Source organism: Neoarius graeffei, chromosome 3, assembly GCF_027579695.1.
Source record: "Neoarius graeffei isolate fNeoGra1 chromosome 3, fNeoGra1.pri, whole genome shotgun sequence".
Classification (NCBI taxonomy): domain Eukaryota; kingdom Metazoa; phylum Chordata; class Actinopteri; order Siluriformes; family Ariidae; genus Neoarius; species Neoarius graeffei.
The window spans coordinates 119729271-119749662 of record NC_083571.1 but is presented as its reverse complement, the minus strand read 5'-3'; the positions used below and the strand labels follow the sequence as shown (position 1 = coordinate 119749662).

Genomic DNA, 20392 nt, shown 5'->3' with positions numbered 1-20392 from the left:
TGACCACGCTACAGCTGGATCCAAACACTGCACTTAACAACAATTTCCAACAGACTATCTAGGCAAAGAACTCAACGCGAGAGAGAGAGAGAGAGAGAGAGAGAGAGAGAGAGTGAGAGAGAGTGTGTATATGTGTTGGATGGAGAGAACTAGGCCTTGTAGCGGTCTAGCCTCGGAGCTTAAAATAACAAACTTGTCGCTGCGCTGCTAATCAGATAGGGAAGCTAGCAATGGAGTTAAGGAAAGATATCATGCAAGATACCCTGTCTAACAAGTTCAAAGAAAAAAAAAAAACAGAACCAAAAGAAACAATAAAAACAAACAAACAAACAATAAAAACAAACACCTTCCGTGTCTGAGCGGGTATGCTAAATAGCTCAAAGCTTAAACATGACCCTAACAACCATCTGAATAAGCTACAAATTAAAAATTTGCCCAAGTGCCTACTCAATGCGATGGAAGTTCTTTCTCCGATGTCCGCGCTGAGGGTCGCAGTCCGAGGAGAGGAGGTTAGCGGCGCGTTGCGTCCAACCGCGGCTAACGAAGCAGGGAGATGAAGGCCTAGCTGGCCCACGGTGCTTCAGGAGAAACCTCCGGTGATGCGTCGACGAGGAAAAGGCTGAGAGGAGCGAAGCTGTCCGCAAATGCCTCTTAGCGTGGAAAACTACTTAACTGTAGTTAAACTTTGCAAAGGTTTAGAATCAAAACCACTATATCGCTGAAACTTAGCGGGTCGTTCAAAAGTTCGGCCGAAACTAATTTGAACAGGCTGTTCTCAGACAATAGCGGTAAGTCTCAACACTGTAGGCGAGCGTGCCTACGGTCCGTCCGACCACTCCAGTAGTCAGAACACGAGAGGACGAATCGAGGCGCTCTCGATACAGTTAAAGCAGTTCCACCTTACATCACATCCGGGTGGAGCGCGCAAGGAATTGTGGGATCGTTATAGGGGGCGCTGGCGAGTTACCAACATCCGCGTGGGTTTCCTCCGGGTGCTCCGGTTTCCCCCACAGTCCAAAGACATGCAGGTTAGGTTAACTGGTGACTCTAAATTGAGTGTAGGTGTGAATGTGAGTGTGAATGGTTGTCTGTGTCTATGTGTCAGCCCTGTGATGACCTGGCGACTTGTCCAGGGTGAACCCCGCCTTTTGCCCGTAGTCAGCTGGGATAGGCTCCAGCTCGCCTGCGACCCTGTAGAACAGGATAAAGCGGCTACAGATAATGAGATGAGATGAGATTACATATCTGTGAGTGGCAAAAGTATGTGCACCTCTAGGATTAGCAGTTAATTTGAAGGTGAAATTAGAGTCAGGTGTTTTCAATCAATGGGATGACAATCAGGTGTGAGTGGGCACCCTGTTTTATTTAAAGAACAGGGATCTATCAAAGTCTGATCTTCACAACACATGTTTGTGGAAGTGTATCATGGCACGAACAAAGGAGATTTCTGAGGACCTCAGAAAAAGCGTTGTTGATGCTCATCAACAGTGTTGGGCACGTTACTTTCAGAAAGTAATTAGTTATAGTTACTAGTTACTTTTCCCAAAAAGTAACTGAGTTAGTAACGGAGTTACTTTGTCATAAAAGTAACTAATTACCAGGGAAAGTAATTATTCCGTTACATTTTGTTCCCCCTCAAAAAAAATCAAATTCAGTTAGTGTAATCATAATAAAAGTGAATGTTAAATGTGTTTAATGACTGAAATGGACACTTAACAGAACCAATTAATAACGTTATCTACACTATATTAATATTTTTGTGGGACAATGTGAGATAAGACATCTATCAAATGTAATATATTTTTGTAGTTATTAAAATTATGTTACTAATTACTGGCCACTGATGAGGACAAACGCTTTGTTCCTCGACATAATGTGCATTGCACGTAGACATTTTTGCCTTTTATTTCAAGTATTGAAAAGCAATGGCTGTATTTCCAATGTGAAAGCGCAGTGCTGGGCTGACCGCTCGCCATCGCTGTGTCTTCTGATTGAAAGAGTGCGCAGTGCAGTAGGCGTGGCCTACCTACGTATGTTGTCCAAATCTACTCTGATTGGCTTACTGTGCCGTTGTCTCGCGTCTCCCCGCCCCACACGAAAGCAGAGTAAAGAAAGGCTGAACGAGCAGCGTGCCAGATGAGAACAGCTTTAATAAAGTAACGCATAGTATTTTATTGTAAGTAATGGGAACGGCGTTATAACGATGTAAAAAGTAATTAGTTAGATTACTCGTTACTAAAAAAAGTAACACCATTAGTAATGCCGTTTATTTCTAACACCGTTATTTCCATCACTGCTCATCAAGCTGGAAAAGGTTACAAAACCATCTCTAAAGAGTTTGGACTCCACCAATCCACAGTCAGACAGATTGTGTACAAATGGAGGAAATTCAAGACCATTGTTACCCTCCCCAGGAGTGGTCGACCAACAAAGATCACTCCAAGAGCAAGGCGTGTAATAGTCAGCGAGGTCACAAAGCACCCCAGGGTAACTTCTAAGCAACCGAAGGTCTCTCTCACATTGGTTAATATTAATGTTCATGAGGTCATCATCAGGAGAACACTGAACAACAATGGTGTGCAAGGCAAGTTTGGAAGGAGAAAGCCACTGCTCTCCAAAAAGAACATTGCTGCTCATCTGCAGTTTGCTAAAGACCACGTGGACAAACCAGAAGGCTATTGGAAAAATGTTTTGTGGACGGATGAGATCAAAATAGAACTTTTTGGTTTAAATGAGAAGCGTTATGTTTGGAGAAAGGAAAACACTGCATTCCAGCATAAGAACCTTATCCCATCTGTGAAACATGGTGGTGGTAGTATCATGGTTTGGGCCTGTTTTGCTGCATCTGGGCCAGGATGGCTTGCCATCATTGATGGAACAATGAATTCTGAATTATACCAGTGAATTCTAAAGGAAAATGTCAGGACATCTGTCCATGAACTGAATCTCAAGAGAAGGTGGGTCATGCAGCAAGACAACGACCCTAAGCACACAAGTAGTTCTACCAAAGAATGGTTAAAGAAGAATAAAGTTAATGTTTTGGAATGGCCAAGTCAAAGTCCTGACCTTAATCCAATGGAAATGTTGTGGAAGGACCTGAAGCGAGCAGTTCATGTGAGGAAACCCACCAACATCCCAGAGTTGAAGCTGTTCTGTACGGAGGAACGGGCTAAAATTCCTCCAAGCCGGTGTGCAGGACTGATCAACAGTTACCGCAAACGTTTAGTTGCAGTTATTGCTGCACAAGGGGGTCACACCAGATACTGAAAGCAAAGGTTCACATACTTTTGCCACTCACAGATATGTAATATTGGATCATTTTCCTCAATAAATAAATGACCAAGTATAATATTTTTGTCTCATTTGTTTAATTGGGTTCTCTTTATCTACTTTTAGGACTTGTGTGAAAATCTGATGATGTTTTAGGTCATATTTATGCAGAAATATAGAAAATTCTAAAGGGTTCACAAACTTTCAAGCACCACTGTATAAAGAAATGCTGTGGACCAAAAATGGCTTAAAAATAATTAAATTAAATTAAATTAAATTAAATTAAATTAAATTAAATGCTTCAATGTAAAAAAATACTATAAACAGTAATCAGTGAGCGATAATAAATGAAACAAAGTCGGTATTTGGTGTGAGACGACCGTTTACTTTTTAAAAAATATATAAAAATCTCCGTCTGAGGTCCAGTGAGGTCAGTTTTATGTGTAAATGATCTGTAGGTTTTCCTGAGCATCTTACAGAACCAGCCACAGTTCTTCTGCACACTTTGACTGTCACACTCACTTCTTCATTTTACACCAAAACCCAGCAGCCTTCATTATGCTTTCTTTTTCATCTGAAAAGCGCTCTCTTATGGAATATGCTGCTCAGATACAAACTTTTTTTTCTGTAACATTTAATTTTGTGCCGGGAAAAAAAAAAACCCTGAACATTTGGACTCTAAAATGTTTTTGTACTGACTTGATAATGTCGAAGTCATAAAATAGAAATCTATAACAAAGTTTGCATGAAATTAAAAAAACAGAGTGCCTAAGACTTTAGCACAGGACTGTATGTGCAGTAGATAGTTTAATAGTAAAGAATTACTATCCTTAATTTATTGGAAGAGTAATTGTGGATGTTTACTTGAGAAGGCCTGAACGGTGGAGGACGTAAAGATCACGGTGTCCGCAGTTCCAAATTGGAACTGCGGACAATTTGGAGCACAATTTGGACAAAAATTGGAGCAAAAGGACATAAAATAAACAGTCAAGGGCACTTGAGGTATAGCAGGTAAACATGAAATAAGCAGTATAAACAAACTAATAGCTGTTACGGTGAGATAGTGCAGAATAGTGCAAATGAGCGAGGTAAAGTGAAATGTGCGGTCCCTGAGTTCTATGTGCGAATGAATGTTGTGTGTGTGTGTGTGTGTGTGTGTTGGGGGGGGACTGTGAGGGTGACATGATGTCAGATGCTGAAGAATTCCAAAAAACAAAAACAAAAAAAAACAATTTCACAACTACAGTAAGGTGCTCATTCTTATAGATTAAGGTTCTTTTATTTGTCATTTCAACCATATACAGTTGGTACAGGACAGAGTTAAAACAAAACAATGTTTCTCCAGGATCATGGCAGCACGGTGTTGTAGTGGTTAGACTTGTGGGTTACATAGGAATTATTGTGAATAGGATCTATTATTACAGAGAAAATGAGGAAATATAAAATAAAATCAAAGACGGAGAATGGGAACTCCCCATAGGCATGGATTTTCTGTTGTCCTCATGATAGTATAAAAGCCAGAAAAATGTAGAACAATAAATACCACCACCTACCTTTGTCTTTGCAGTGACTCATCATCGGTATCATATACCGTGAATGTGTGTTCAGTATCATGTGAATGCAGTACCCTTTTTTCTGTAAAATCGTTGCTCCGGTTTGAGTCCTGGCTCGCTTTGTCTACAACCAGGATTCCCACCAATGATCTGGGTTCAGCTACGGAGATGGACAGAGACACATTCTCTGCAGGTTCTGCAGGTTCTTTTGACCAGCTTACAGACACCTGCAATCAGAAGTGCTTTATAATTCTCAACTCACATCAAAACAAGCCTAATGGAACAGAAATCCGGCTTTATGGCAAAGATTGATACTTTAACTCCACACCTTCTGGCCAACCAACTTACAAAGCATCTTGATGTCTCCAGATTCAGGCTCGCTCTGCCTCCCTGACTCACTACATGCATCAGAGCACAGTGATGTAAGACACTATCATGAAGTCTCAATGATGAATATTTTTGTGAGGAGATTTATTTAGCTTTTTTTTTTCACGAGTTAGATTACATGGAGCATCTGCCATATGAGCTCTTGTGAACGAGAATGTATGAATTTAACATTTACATGGTTTCGCAGGACTTTTGTGAAGGAAACATCCAACACATCATTGATGATCTCTCCATCAGGACGGACGCAGTACACCAGCACTTTCACCAGGGGAATCCATGATGGATCAGGAGACAGAGAGAAGTACGAGGAAGTCAAAGTGCCAGCAGCCAGCACCTGCTGCAACATTTCTCCAGAACCATGGCAGCATGGTGATGTAGTGGTTAGCACTGTCGCCTCACAGCAAGAAGGTTATGGGTTTTAGCCCAGCGGCTAACAGAGGCCTTTCTGTGTGGAGTTTGCATATTCTCCCTGTGTCGGTGTGGGTTTCCTCCGGGTGCTCCGGTTTCCCCCACAGTCCAAAGACATGCAGGTTTGGATAACATGGGGTAGCGAGGGCCTGAGGTTGGGCTTAGCAAGGGCACCTAACCCACAACTGCTCCCCAGGCGCTGTAGCATCGCTGCCCACTGCTCTGGGTATGTGTGTGTGTGTGTGCTTGAGTGCTTTAGTCTATGTTTGAGTGTACATGTGACAAATAAAGGCTTTTTAAACATCACAGGACTACAATCTACAACACACAAAGTGCAAGAGTGCAATGAATACAACACTGCCGACAATAAATGACACAAACAACATAAGGTGCAGAGTTGAGTGTGCATACTGAGGTAGTGTATGAAAAGGGAATAAATAAATGTAAACCTTGTGTGTGTGTGTGTGTGTGTGTGTGTGTGTGTGTGTGTGAGTGAGTGAGTGAGTGAGAGAGAGAGACATTGTAAATACTAAGGCAATAGTGTATTAATGTCCACTGTGCAGAGACTGTGGTGTGAGTGGTGTGTTCAACAGTCAGAGTGTTTTCTGTCCAGTCCCTCAGAGTCGAGGAGTCTGATGTCATGTGGGAAGAAATTGTTGCAGAGTCTGGCTGTGAAGGCCCGAATGCTTCAGTACCTTTTTCCAGACAGCAGGAGGGTGAAGAGATTGTGTAAGGGGTGTGTTGGGTCGGCCACGATGCTGGTGGCTTTCCGGATGCAGCGTGTGGCGTAAATGTCCGTGATGGAGGGAAGAGAGACTCCGATGATCTTCTCAGTTGTCCTCACTATGCACTGTAGGGTCTTTTGATCAGAGACAATGTAATTCCCAAACCAGACCATGATGCAGCTGCTCAGAATGCTCTCAATAGTCCCTTTGTAGAATATTGTGAGGATGGGTGATGGGAGATGGGTTTTTCTCAGTCTCTGGAGGAGGTAGAGGTGCTGCTGGGCTTTTTTTGGGTATGGATCTGGTGTTGAGGGACCAGGTGAATTTCTCTGCCAGACAAACACCAAGGAATTTGGTGCTCTTGATGTTCTCCATGAGTGAGCTGTCAATGTACAGTGGAGAGTGGTCACTCCATGTTCTTCTGAAGTCAACAACCATCTCTTTTGTTTTGTCCATAATCAGACAGGTTGTTGACTCTACACAAGTCCGATAGCCGTTCCACCTCCTCTCTGTATGCCGAGTCATCGTTCTTACTGATGAGACCCACCACAGTCGTGTCATCAGCAGACTTGATGTGATTCGAACTGTGAGTTGCTGCACAGGCATGAGTCAGCAGAATGAACAACAGTGGACTGAGCACACAGCCCTGGGGGGCTCCGGTGCTCAGTATGGTGGTGTGGAAGTTCTGCTCCCAATCTGGATTGACTGAGGTCTCTCAGTCAGGAAATCCAGGATCCAGTTGCAAAGCGAGATGTTCAGGCCCAGTAGGCTCAGCTTTCCAATTAGCTGCTGAGGGATGATTGTGTTGAATGCTGAACTGAACTCTATGAACAACATTCGAATGTATTTGTCCTTCTTGTCCAGGTGGCTAAGGGTCAGATGAAGGGTGGTGGCTATGGCGTCCTCTGTGGACCAGTTACAGCGATACGCAAACTGCAGGGGTCTAGTGAGGGAGGCAGCAGGGTCTTTATGTGCCTCATGACGAGCCTCTTGAAGCACTTCATAATTATGGGTGTGAGTGCAACAGTATGATAGTCATTGAGACAGGACGCTGAAGACTTCTTCAGCACAGGGACAATGGTAGTGGTCTTGAAGCACTTTGGAATGATGGTGTTGCTCAGGCAGATGTTGAGGATGTCAGTGAGAACATATGCCAGCTGGTCTGCACATCCTCTGAGCACTTTACCGGGGATGTTGTCTGGTCCAGCAGCCTTCCACAGGTTGACTCTGCATAGAGTTTTCCTCACATCAGCTGTGGTCGGACACAGCACCTGGCCGTTGGGAGGAGGGATGGTCTTCCTTGTTGCCACGCTGTTCTGTGCCTCAAACCATGCCTAGAAACTGTTCAGCAGATCATTGTCACAGGCAATTGGTGTTGTCCTGTAGTTCGTGATGGCCTGGATGCCCTGCCACATGCACCGTGTGTCGCTGCTGTCCTGGAAGTAGCTGTGGATTCTCTGGGCATGTGTGTGCTTTGCTGCTTTGATGGCCTGAGACAGTTTGGCCCTCACTGCTCTTAGGGCCGCTCTGTCACCAGCTCTGAAGGCAGCATCTCGGGTCCTCAGTAGTGCACGCACCTCTGCAGTAATCCATGGCATCTGGTTGGGGCAAGTGGTAATGTTCTTAGAGACAGTAACATCATCAGTGCACTTGTTGATGTTGCTGGTCACTGATGCTGTGTACTCCTTTAAGTTGGTGCAGTCGCCATTGGTTGCCGCCTCCCTAAACATGTCCCATTCAGTTCTCTCAAAACAGTCCTGGAGAGCAGAGATGGCTCCTTCTGGCCAGGCTTTCACCTGCCTTCAAACTGATTTGGAGCGTCTGACGAGCAGTCTGTATGCTGGAATTAGCATAACAGAGATGTGGTCTGAGTAGCCGATGTGGAGACGGGGCTCCGACCAGTATGCAACGGGAATGTTTGTGTAAACAAGATCCAGCATGTTCGCCCTTCTCATTGCAAAGTCCACATTCTTATATGGTGAAGTGAACATGAGCAACAACACAGCAGTTCAGCAGAGCTGCTTTCACCAAGGTGCATTTACATTCAGGGATCCTTTGGAGTGCACTGTGCATGCACTTGGGACCCAGTCATTAATGAAAACACTTGATACTGATTTGAGTGCAATCAGCACGTGCAAGTAAGGACACAGAGGCTTTGGGAAGTATTACCATTATCACTGTCACGTTTGTTTCTAGCCATGTTTATGACTCTGCTTTCAGTTTTGTTTTTGCATTGATCATGCCTGCTAAGAAACTCTTCCTGCACCTAGACCTGTCTACCGCCACATACCTGACATAATACTTCACAAAATCTGTGTGAAAACAGCGTGCTGATTGTGCTCAGATCAGCATCGGGTGTTTCCCATAATGACTGGGTCTCAAGCGCACGCACAACACGTTCCAAAGGTCCCCGAATGCAAATGCACCTCGGTGAAAACGGCTCTGCTGAGCTGCTGTGTTGTTGCTCATGTTCACTTCACTGTATAAAAATGAGCATGGCACTGTAGTTGTGAAATTATTACTATTTTTAAAAATTCTTACCTTTGTGGAAATGGAGTATAGCGTAGGGGTTTTTGACCTCTCTGTTCGACACCGAGTCCCACTGACTGTTTTTTCTCCCCAATTTTCCCTTCTGCATTTGGAAATTTCTCTACTTTTTTTGCCCTGATGATGAATGACTTTTGGTAAATTAAAAAATCTGATGTCTTTGTTTCAGTCATAATTAATTGCACATCCAAAAACACAGCAAAACCTTCCCATACTGATTGATAACAACTAACTCGGCTGAATGAAGCTCTACAAGCGTGCCCCCTGTCATGGTGTCCTAGTTACCATTACTATGGGGTCACGTGATGGTGCAAAGCCTCTATAGACTGGCAACCTGTTGAGAATTAACCTGCCTCTCGAACTATATCAGCTGGGATTGGTTCCAGCTCACCTGTAACCCTCAGTGGATAAGTGGTATAGATATTGGATGGAAGAATTAATGTTTGGTCTTCATGGGGAAGCATTGCATGAAACCAGTAGAATATTACAGACCTGAAACAGGTTTTTGTAATCTGTGTGAAAACTGAGACTTGTGTGCATGCTGGACATTGGGTTACATAGGAATTATTGTGAATAGGATCTATTATTACAGAGAAAATGAGGAAATATAAAACAAAATCGAAGACGGAGAATGGGAACTCCCCATAGGCATGGATTTTCTGTTGTCCTCATGATAGTATAAAAGCCAGAAAAATGTAGAACAATAAATACCACCACCTACCTTTGTCTTTGCAGTGACTCATCATCGGTATCATATACCGTGAATGTGTGTTCAGTATCATGTGAATGCAGTACCCTTTTTTCTGTAAAATCGTTGCTCCGGTTTGAGTCCTGGCTCGCTTTGTCTACAACCAGGATTCCCACCAATGATCTGGGTTCAGCTACGGAGATGGACAGAGACACATTCTCTGCAGGTTCTGCAGGTTCTTTTGACCAGCTTACAGACACCTGCAATCAGAAGTGCTTTATAATTCTCAACTCACATCAAAACAAGCCTAATGGAACAGAAATCCGGCTTTATGGCAAAGATTGATACTTTAACTCCACACCTTCTTAGCAATAAAATTAGGGATAAAATTAGCTCATATTTAAAGTCATTAAAATTCTGAAAAGCTGCTTTGCAACCATGTCTATTGTTAAAAGTGCGATAAAAATAAACTTGACTTGACTTTCTGGCCAACCAACTTACAAAGCATCTTGATGTCTCCAGATTCAGGCTCGCTCTGCCTCCCTGACTCACTACATGCATCAGAGCACAGTGATGTAAGACACTATCATGAAGTCTCAATGATGAATATTTTTGTGAGGAGATTTATTTAGCTTTTTTTTTTTTCACGAGTTAGATTACATGGAGCATCTGCCATATGAGCTCTTGTGAATGAGAATGTATGAATTTAACATTTACATGGTTTCGCAGGACTTTTGTGAAGGAAACATCCAACACATCATTGATGATCTCTCCATCAGGACGGACGCAGTACACCAGCACTTTCACCAGGGGAATCCATGATGGATCAGGAGACAGAGAGAAGTACGAGGAAGTCAAAGTGCCAGCAGCCAGCACCTGGCCTTGTGATATCACCTACACAAACACACACAGAAACACACACACACACAGAAAACCAATGCTGCTTATTGTGTTTAGAAGGAAAAATAATAATTTAAAAATTCTGTCTATTGCAGTTCAGATTTAATTTAATTGAAGCACATTTTCTTCTGAAATAAAACTTACCATGTAGTGGAATTGAGTTAAAGGGAAATTACTTTCCACAGTCATGTAGAGAGAGTGCTCGATCTGAAAGTGTCACATAAAATGAAAAATATTTTTATCCTGTATCTGTATTCTCACACAAACTGCAATCCAATATTATTGGCATCCATCTAGAGAAATGGGCCAGTGATTGTATAAGCAAAACATTATTCTACATTATTAACATTTTTGCGTTAAAATAGAACTTCTAATTATTTTGATATGCTTTTTTAACAACCTTTCCCCCTCTGGTTTCTTTATGATCTTATATATCTTGTAAGTCCTTTGGCATCCAGCACCATCAGCTTTTAACAGTAAAGACAGAAATTGTTGTTGTGCACAAGTAAGGTAATGAATACTATTAACATGTTTACCAAGAAATGGTAAAAATACCATTAAGCCATTCCTGAGAGCAACCCACAAAATGAACTTCTCATCTTCTCATTATCTGTAGCCGCTTTATCCTGTTCTACAGGGTCGCAGGCGAGCTGGATCCTATCCCAGCTGACTACGGGCGAAAGGCGGGGTACACCCTGGACAAGTCGCCAGGTCATCACAGGGCTGACACATAGACACAGACAACCATTCACACTCACATTCACACCTACGCTCAATTTAGAGTCACCAGTTAACCTAACCTGCATGTCTTTGGACTGTGGGGGAAACCGGAGCACCCGGAGGAAACCCACGCGGACACGGGGAGAACATGCAAACTCCGCACAGAAAGGCCCTCGCCGGCCCCGGGGCTCGAACCCGGACCTTCTTGCTGTGAGGTGACAGCGCTAACCACTACACCACTGTGCCGCCCAGACTCAAGATCTTGAATCTTGAAATTAAGATGTTTGTCATATACACAATAACAGACACAGCGGTTATTATTGGGTAATGAAATTCTTATTTTGCAACTACCCGACCAAACTATGCTTACTAATATAAAAAGAAATATATATAAAATACAAAATATAAAATATAAAGTGCATATGCAATGCAAAATATAAAAGTAGAATGAAAATAAACATAATTAAATTAAAGAATAAAGAATAACAAATAACCGGTCAATGTGCAGTAGGACAGCAATCAAACAATATGCAATAGGACAGATATAATGTGCAATGTCTTGTTCAAAATCGCAAATATGGTGATTATAATCCGTGGTTCTGATGGCCTGGGGGTAAAAACTGTTTGTCAGTCTAGTAGTCCTTGCTTTCACACTCCTGTAGTGTCTGCCAGATGGTAGGAGCGTGAATAGTCTGTGTTGTGGGTGTGTTTCGTCCCTGATGATGCTCTGTGCCCTTTTTGTGACCCGGGTGTTGTAAATGTCCTGTAGTGGGGGGAGGACAGCTCCACAGATGAACTGTGCCATTTTAAATGACACACTGGAGAGCCTTTCTGTCCTGAGTTGTGCAGTTCCCATACCACACAGTGATGGATTTGTCAGGACGCTGTCCACTGTGCACCCGTAGAAGTTGCTGAGGAGTTTGGTGGACAGTCCAAATTTCCTCAGCTTCCTCAGGAAGAAGAGTCTCTGTTGAGCCTTCTTGATGGTCTGCTGTGTGTTGTATGTCCAGGTGAGATCCTCACTGATGTGAGTTCCGAGGAATTTAAATGTTTTCACCCTTTCCACCTGTGTCCCGTCGATGTGCAGCAAGGCATGCTGGTCTCTCCTCCTCTTCCTCTGGTCAATAATCATCTCCTTGGTCTTCTCAGCATTCAAGGAGAGGTTATTTTCCTGGGGAGGCGAAGTGGCCAAGTGGTTAGAGCGCTTGACCACTAAGCGAACGGTCCCCGGTTCGAGCCTCGGCTTGACGGGGATCTGGGGCTCGCTCCCTGTCCACCCAGCAGTGAATGGGGACCTGGTGGAAACACTGGGGGAAGTAAGGCGGCGAGGAAAGGAACTGGCCACCCTACCTCACTATGCCGATGGCCCAGGACAAGTGCGCTCTCTAACAGGCACTCCCCCAATGTACGAATCGTATATGGGACCCTCTCTTCTTCTATTTTCCCGGCACCAGGAGACCAGCCGAGCCACCTCCTCTCTGTAGGCTCTCTCTTCTCCGCCGGTGATCAGCCCAATGACAGTGGTGTGGTCAGCGAACTTGATAATGGAAGTGTTGCTCTGGGAGGGGGTGCAGTCATAGGTGAAGAGGGTGTACAGGAGTGGACTGAGCACACAGCCTTGGGGGGGTCCCTGTGCTCACTGTCTTGGTGCTGGATGTTCTGGTACCGACTCTGACAGCCTGGGGTCTGTTTGTGAGAAAGTCCAGGACCCAGCAGCAGAGGGAGGATGTCAGTCCAAGGGTGGAGAGCTTCTCAGTCAGTCTGCTGGGGATGACAGTGTTGAAGGCTGAACTGTAGTCCACAAACACCATTCGAACATAGGTGTCCCTGTGTTCCAGGTGTGACAAGGCTGTGTGGATGGCTGCATTGATGGCATTGTCAGTTGAAAGGTTCTGGCGAAATGCAAATTGAAGGGGGTCTATTGTGTCTGGGATGTCCTTTTTTATGTGTGACATGACTATCTTCTCAAAACACTTCATTACAACTGAAGTGAGTGCAATTGGGCGATAGTCATTCAGGCATGTTATATTGTTTTTCTTTGGGGGGGCACTATGGTGGTGGTCTTGAAGCATGTGGGCACAGACGGCATGGAGAGGGACAGGTTGAAAATGTCTGTGAAGACCTCTGCTAGCTGTGTGGAGCAGGCCCTCAAAGCACGGCCGGGGATGTTGTCAGGGCAGGCTGCCTTTCGGGGGTTAGTCCTCCTGAAGACCTTGCTCACCTCGGTTATGGTCACAATGGGTGAAGAGCTCTGTGCTGCCTCTGCTGGTAGAATCCCTCTGCGTTGGTTGGTGTTGAGGGTGTCGAAGCGAGCATAGAACTCATTCAGCTCATCTGGTGATGTGTTGTGGTTGGCTGTGACCCTGCTGTTCTTCTGCTGGAAATTGGTGATGTATTGCAGGCCCTGCCACATGCATCTGGAGTCGGAGGTGTTGTAATATCCTTCCAGCTTCAGTCTGTACTGCCTCTTGGCTTCCCTGATGGATCTACGTAGGTCTTATCTGGCCTTTTTATATCCATCTGCGTCACTAGAGCCAAAAGCGGTGGAGCGTGCATGTAGCATGGAGCGTACTTCACTGTTAATCCAAGGTTTTTGGTTTGGATATATTTTGCAGCGCTTGGTGGGGACAATGTCATTAATACATGTACTGATGTAGCTGGTGACCACAGATGCATGTTCCTCTAAATCCACAGAACAGTCTTCTCTCAAAGCAGCAGTCTTAAACACATCCCAGTTTGTAGAACTGAAGTAGTCCTGGAGCACCAGATCAGTCCCTTCATTCCAAACTTTAACAGTTTTACTCACTGGGGGGGCTTGTTTGAGAAGGGCCTTGTAGGCTGGGTAGAGGAACACAGATGTGGTCAGACTGTCCAAAGTGGGGGCGGGGCACAGCCTTGTAGCCATTCCTCACGTTGCTGTAGACATGGTCCAGGATGTTGTTGTCCCTTGTTGGAAAGCTGTCAAATTAGATGTCAAAGTAAAACATCAAAAAAGAAAATAAGTGAAATTGCAAAAACAAGAAACATCAGCGGGCGGCACGGTGGTGTAGTGGTTAGCGCTGTCGCCTCACAGCAAGAAGGTCCTGGGTTCGAGCCCCGGGGCCGGCGAGGGCCTTTCTGTGCAGAGTTTGCATGTTCTCCCCGTGTCCGCGTGGGTTTCCTCCGGGTGCTCCGGTTTCCCCCACAGTCCAAAGACATGCAGGTTAGGTTAACTGGTGACTCTAAATTGACCGTAGGTGTGAATGTGAGTGTGAATGGTTGTCTGTGTCTATGTGTCAGCCCTGTGATGACCTGGCGACTTGTCCAGGGTGTACCCCGCCTTTCGCCCGTAGTCAGCTGGGATAGGCTCCAGCTTGCCTGCGACCCTGTAGAAGGATAAAGCGGCTAGAGATAATGAGATGAGATGAGAAGAAACATCAGCTGTGAGATAAGGAGACGAAGGTGGACATGGCTAGGAAGATTTTGAGACATAAGAAGGACAGCAACAGTATGGGGCTCTTGGATGGGCTCCGGAAGGGAAAAGAACTAGAGGCAGGCCCAAAATGACATGGAGAAGAACAACGGAAAGAGAGAGGAACCATCAAGGATGGCCCAGTTGGAATGTGGCCAGGACTGCAGCAGAAGACAGAAGGTGTTTGTCAGCCAGCATGGAGGCCTTATGCGACTTATGGCATGGAGAGACTTAAGGTTAAGGTAAGGTTCTGGCTAGTTATACAGGGCTCCCATGAAGATATATGGCAGAACCCATGTATGGAAATTTTCTAAGCACCAGGATATTTTAGGCCAAAAATGGATTTCCTTCAGCAGGAGCCTAAAATCCTAGCTGTAAATCTCCAAAGTGGTGCAACAGCACAGTGTTTGTCCAATAGTCAGGAAATAGCTTTCACATCAGCACTGGACTCTGGTTCCCAGATGTTATAGCCTACAGACATGGCTGCCACAGACTACAGTCCCCAGCATGCACCACGTTCACTTCTGATCACACACACCTGAACCTTGTTTGGACTTATTGGGGCTCACTATTTGGCAAGGAACAGGTCACTGTTGCCCTTTTTTATCGAATGTGTTCTAACAGCTGATTGATGATTCATAGTGTTCACCAGTGGCATCATTCGGCCTCATCACTCAGGGCTATAGCCCCGGGTATTTTGAGCCTAGCACCAAGTATTTTTGCCCTCAAAAAAGTAAGAGATTAATAGAAAACAGCTGACTGAAACAGATCAGAACTTGACTTGCAGTGTCTGAAGATGGAGGGGGAGGGGGGACATAACTGTTGGTAACCACCAACAGAAGAAGAACATTCAGAATTGGTTGGAAGACAACTTCAAAAAAACAACAACAATCCACTATTATGATTCCCCTATAATTGGTGCACACTCTCCGGTCCCCTTTCTTGAAAAGAAAGACCACCACCCCGGTCTGCCACTCCAGAGGCACTGTCCCCAACCACCATGCGATGTTGCAGAAGGATTGAGGAGATCATCAAAGTATTCCTTCCACCGCCCGACAATATCCCCAGTCGAGGTCAACAGCTCCCCACCCGCACTGTAAACAGTGTTGGCAGAGTACTGCTTCCCCCTCCTGAGGCGCCGGACGGTTTGCCAGAATTTCTTCGAGGCCGACCGGTAGTCCTCCTCCATAGCCTCACCGAACTCCTCCCAGTTTCGAGTTTTTGCCTCCGCAACTGCCCGAGCTGTGGCACGCCTGGCCTGCCGATACCAGTCAGCTGCCTCAGGAGTCCCAGAGGCCAACATGGCCCAATAGGACTCCTTCTTCAGCTTGATGGCATCCCTTACTTCCGATGTCCACCACCGGGTTCGGGGATTGCCGTCACGACAGGCACCGGAGATCTTGCGGTCACAGCTCCAAACAGCCGCATCAACAATGGAGGCAGAGAACATGGTCCACTCAGATTCAATGTCCCCCACCTCCCTCAGAAGCTGGTAGAAGTTCTCCCGGAGGTGGGAGTTAAAGACCTCCCCGACAGAGTGCTCGGCCAGATGTTCCCAGCAGACCCTCACCATACGTTTGGGCCTGCCAGGTCTGTCCGGCTTCCTCCTCTGCCAGCAGATCCAACTCACCACCAGGTGGTGATCAGTTGACAGCTCAGCCCCTCTCTTCACCCGAGTGTCCAAGACATAGGGCCGGAGATCAGATGAAACGACAACAAAGTCAATCATTGACCTCCAACCTAAGGTATCCTGGTGCCACGTGCACTTATGGACACCCCTATGCTCGAACATGGTGTTCGTTATGGACAAACCATGACTAGCACAGAAGTCCAATAACAAAAAACACCACTTGGGTTCAGATCGGGAAGGCCATTCCTCCCAAATCACACCCCTCCAGGTGTCACTGTCATCGCTCACGTGAGCATTGAAGTCCCCCAGTAGAACAATGGAGTCCCCAGTCTGAGCACCTCTCAGTACCGCTCCCAGGGACTCCAAGAAGGCCGAATACTCTATACTGCTATTCGGCCCGTAGGCAAAAACAGCAAGAGTCCTCTCCCCGACCCGAAGGCGCAGAGAGGCAACCCTCTCGTTCACTGGGGTAAACTCCAGGACATGGCGGCTGAGCTGTGGAGCTATAAGCAAGCCCACACCAGCCCGCCGCCGCTCACCGTGGGCGACTCCAGAGAAGTGGAGAGTCCAGCCCCTCTCGAGGAGCTGGGTTCCGGAGCCCAAGCTGTGCGTGGAGGTGAGCCCAACTATCTCTAGCTGGTACTTCTCAACCTCCCACACAAGCTCAGGCTCTTCCCCCCCCCCCCCAGCGCGAAGTGACATTCCATGTCCCAACAGCTAGCCGCTGTGTTCGGGGATCAGGTCGTCGAGGCCCCTGCCTTCGACTGCCGCCCAATCCACACTGCACTGGCCCCCTACTACTACTACCACCTCTGTGGGTGGTGAACCCACAGGAGGTTGGACCCATGTCATCACTTTGGGCTGAGCCTGGCCAGGCCCCGTGGGCAAAGGCCCAGCCACCAGGCGCTCTCATATGAGCCCCAATCCCGGGTCTGGCTCCAGGGTGGGGCCCTGGCTGCGCCATACCGGACAACATCACAGTCCTTGTTTTGTTAATTTCCATAAAGGGTTTGATGAACTGCTCTTGGTCTGGTCTGTCACTTAGGACCGGTTTGCCTTGGGAGACCCTAACAGGGGCATTATGCCCTGACAATATAGCTCCTAGGATCATTCAAGCACACATTCTCAGCCTCCCCGGGAAGGTTTACTCCAGGGTACTGGAGAGGAGAATTCGGCCAATAGTTGAACCACGGATCCAGGAGGAACAATGCGGTTTTCGTCCTGGTCGTGGAACACTGGACCAGCTCTATACCCTTCATAGGGTGATCGAGGGTTCATGGGAGTTTGCCCAACCAGTCCACATGTGCTTTGTGGATCTAGAGAAGGCATTTGACCATGTCCCTCATGGTATTCTGTGGGGGGGTGCTTCAGGAGTATGGGGTTCAGGGCTCTTTGCTAAGGGCTGTCCAGTCCCTGTACAAACCAAGCAAGAGTCTGGTTCGCATTGCTGGCAGAAAGTCAGACCTGTTCCCAGTGCATGTTGGACTCCGGCAGCGCTGCCCTTTGTCACTGGTTCTGTTCATAGTTTTTATGGACAGAATTTCTAGGTGCAGCCAATGGCCGGAGGGAGTCCTGTTTGGGAACCACAGGATTTCATCTCTGTTTTTGCGGATGATGATGTCCTGTTGGCTTCTTCAAACCAGGACCTCCAGCATGCACTGGGGCGGTTTGCAGTCGAGTGTGAAGCGGCTGGGATGAGAATCAGCACCTCCAAGTCCGAGGCCATGGTTCTCGACCGGAAAAGGGTGGCTTGCCCTCTCCAGGTTGGTGGAGAAGTCCTGCCTCAAGTGGAGTAGTTTAAGTATCTCGGGATCTTGTTCAGGAGTGAGGGAAGGATGGAGCATGAGATCGACAAGCGGATCGGTGCAGCCTCCGCAGTGATGCGGTCGCTTTACCGGTCTGTCGTGGTGAAGGAGCTGAGCCAAAAGGCGAAGCTCTCGATTTACCGGTCAATCTATGCTCCAACTCTCACCTATGGTCATGAGCTTTGGGTAATGACCGAAAGAACAAGATCGCAGATACAAGCAGCCAAAATGAGTTTCCTTCGCAGGGTGGCTGGGCGCTCCCTTAGAGATAGGGTGAGAAGCACAGTCACTTGGGAGGAGCTCGAAGTAGAGCCGCTACTCCTCCATATTGAGAGGAATCAGCTGAGGTGGCTGAGGCATCTCTTTCAGATGCCTCCTGGACACCTCCCTGGGGAGGTGTTTCAGGCATGTCCCCCCGGGAGGAGGCCCCGGGGAAGACCCAGGACACACTGGAGGGACTATGTCTCTCGGCTGGCCTGGGAACGCCTCGGTGTTCTTCCCAAGGAGCTAGCCGAGGTGTCTGGGGAAAGGGAAGTTTGGGCTTCCATGCTCAGACTGCTGCCTCCGCAACCCAGCTCCGGATAAGCAGATGAAGATGAGATGAGATGAGATGAGATGAGATCCACTATTGTTGGATTTTTGAAGATGAAAACAGAAGGTAAGTCATTGAGTGTGAGTGTGTATATATCAACAGTGTAACTGATCGAGTTGTTGATGTACAGAAAGCACTCCATGTAGCTGGTTCTGTTGAATTTACAGTGTCGGGTCTGTATGATTAGTGAGCCAGGTCAGCTCAAAAGTTCGAGTGGTTTAATGAATATCTACAGCAGGGGTCTGTTTGCCCCGACTGAGTTTATTTAACAGGTCAACAACACTTTGTATTCACATAGACACTAAAAATTCCCCTCACATAATTTAATCCTATGCTTTAACGCTCCATGTAGCTGACGCAGACGCAGCCAGCTGACTGTCCCATAGCCAGCCTTTGGCATTTTAGTCACATAGATGGATAAAATACAGTGGTATGCAAAAGTTTGGGCACCCCTGGTCAAAATTGCTGTTACTGTGAACAGTTAAGCAAGTTGAAGATGAAATGATCTCCAAAAGGCATAAAGTTAAAGATGACTCATTCCCTTTATATTTTAAGCAAAAACAATTTTCATCTTTTACATTTTCAAAATGACAAAAAAGGAAAAGGGCCCGCAGCAAAAGTTTGGGCACCCTGCATGGTTAGTACCTAGTAACACCCCCTTTGGCAAGTATCACAGCTTGTAAACATTTTTTGTAGCCAGCTAATAATCCTTCAGTTCTTACCTGGGGGATTTTCACACACTCGTCCTTGCAAAAGGCTTCTAATTCTACAAGTTTCTTGGGCTGTCTTGCATGCACTGCTCTTTTGAGATCTATCCACAGATTTTCAATGATGTTTAGGTCAGGGGACTGTGAGGGCCTGGGCAAAACCTTCAGCTTGTGCCTCTTGAGGTATTCCATTGTAGATTTTGAAGTGTGTTTTGGATCATCGTCTTATTGTAGGACCCGTCCTCTTTTTAACTTCAACTTTTTTACAGATGGTGTGATGTTTTGCTTCCAGAGTTTGCTGGTATTTATTCAAATCCATGCTTCCCTCCACCAATGAAATGTGCCCTGTGCCACTGGCTGCAACACAACCCCAAAGCATGATGGATCCACACCCATGCTTCAGAGTTGGAGAGGTGTTCTTTTCCTGGAATTTGGCACCCTTTTTTCTCCAAACATACCTTTGCACATTGTGGCCAAAAAGTTCTATTTTGATTTCATCAGTCCACAGGACTTGTTTCCAAAATGCATCAGGCTTATTTAGATGTTCATTTGAAACTTCAGACGCTGAATTTTGTGGCTCGGACGCAGGAACGGTTTTCTTCTGATGACTCTCTCGTGAAGGTCATATTTGTTCAGGTGTCACTGCATAGTAGAACAGTGCACCACCACTCCAGGGTCTGCTAAATCTTTCTGAAGGTCTTTTGCAGTCAAACAGGGTTTTTATTTGCCTTTCTAGCAATCCAATAAGCAGTTCTTTCAGAAAGTTTTCATCTTCCAGACCTCACCTTGATCTCCACTGTTTCTGTTAACTGCCATTTCTTAATAACATTACGATCTGAGGAAACAGCTACCTGAAAACACTTTGCTATGTTCTTGTAGCCTTCTCCTGCTTTGTGAGCATCAATTATTTTATTATTCAGAATGCGAGGGAGTTGCTTAGAGGAGCCCATGGCTGTTGATTTTAGGGACAAGTTTGAGGAGTCAGAGAATTTATACAGCTTTGAAATCT

The 20392-nt window shown here is 46.0% G+C and overlaps 1 protein-coding gene across 1 annotated transcript in view; it reads right to left on the bottom strand.

Annotated features, from left to right (window-relative positions):
• cd109 (CD109 molecule) overlaps positions 1-20392 on the bottom strand; it is a 101041-nt gene that overhangs the window by 67629 nt on the left and 13020 nt on the right. Inside the window, exons 13-15 of the mRNA XM_060918015.1 lie at positions 10623-10685; positions 10296-10472; positions 9686-9838 (exon numbers count right to left, since the gene is read on the bottom strand). Of these exons, the coding sequence (XP_060773998.1) occupies positions 9686-9838; positions 10296-10472; positions 10623-10685 (393 nt within the window). The remainder of the gene's footprint in view (positions 1-9685; positions 9839-10295; positions 10473-10622; positions 10686-20392) is intronic.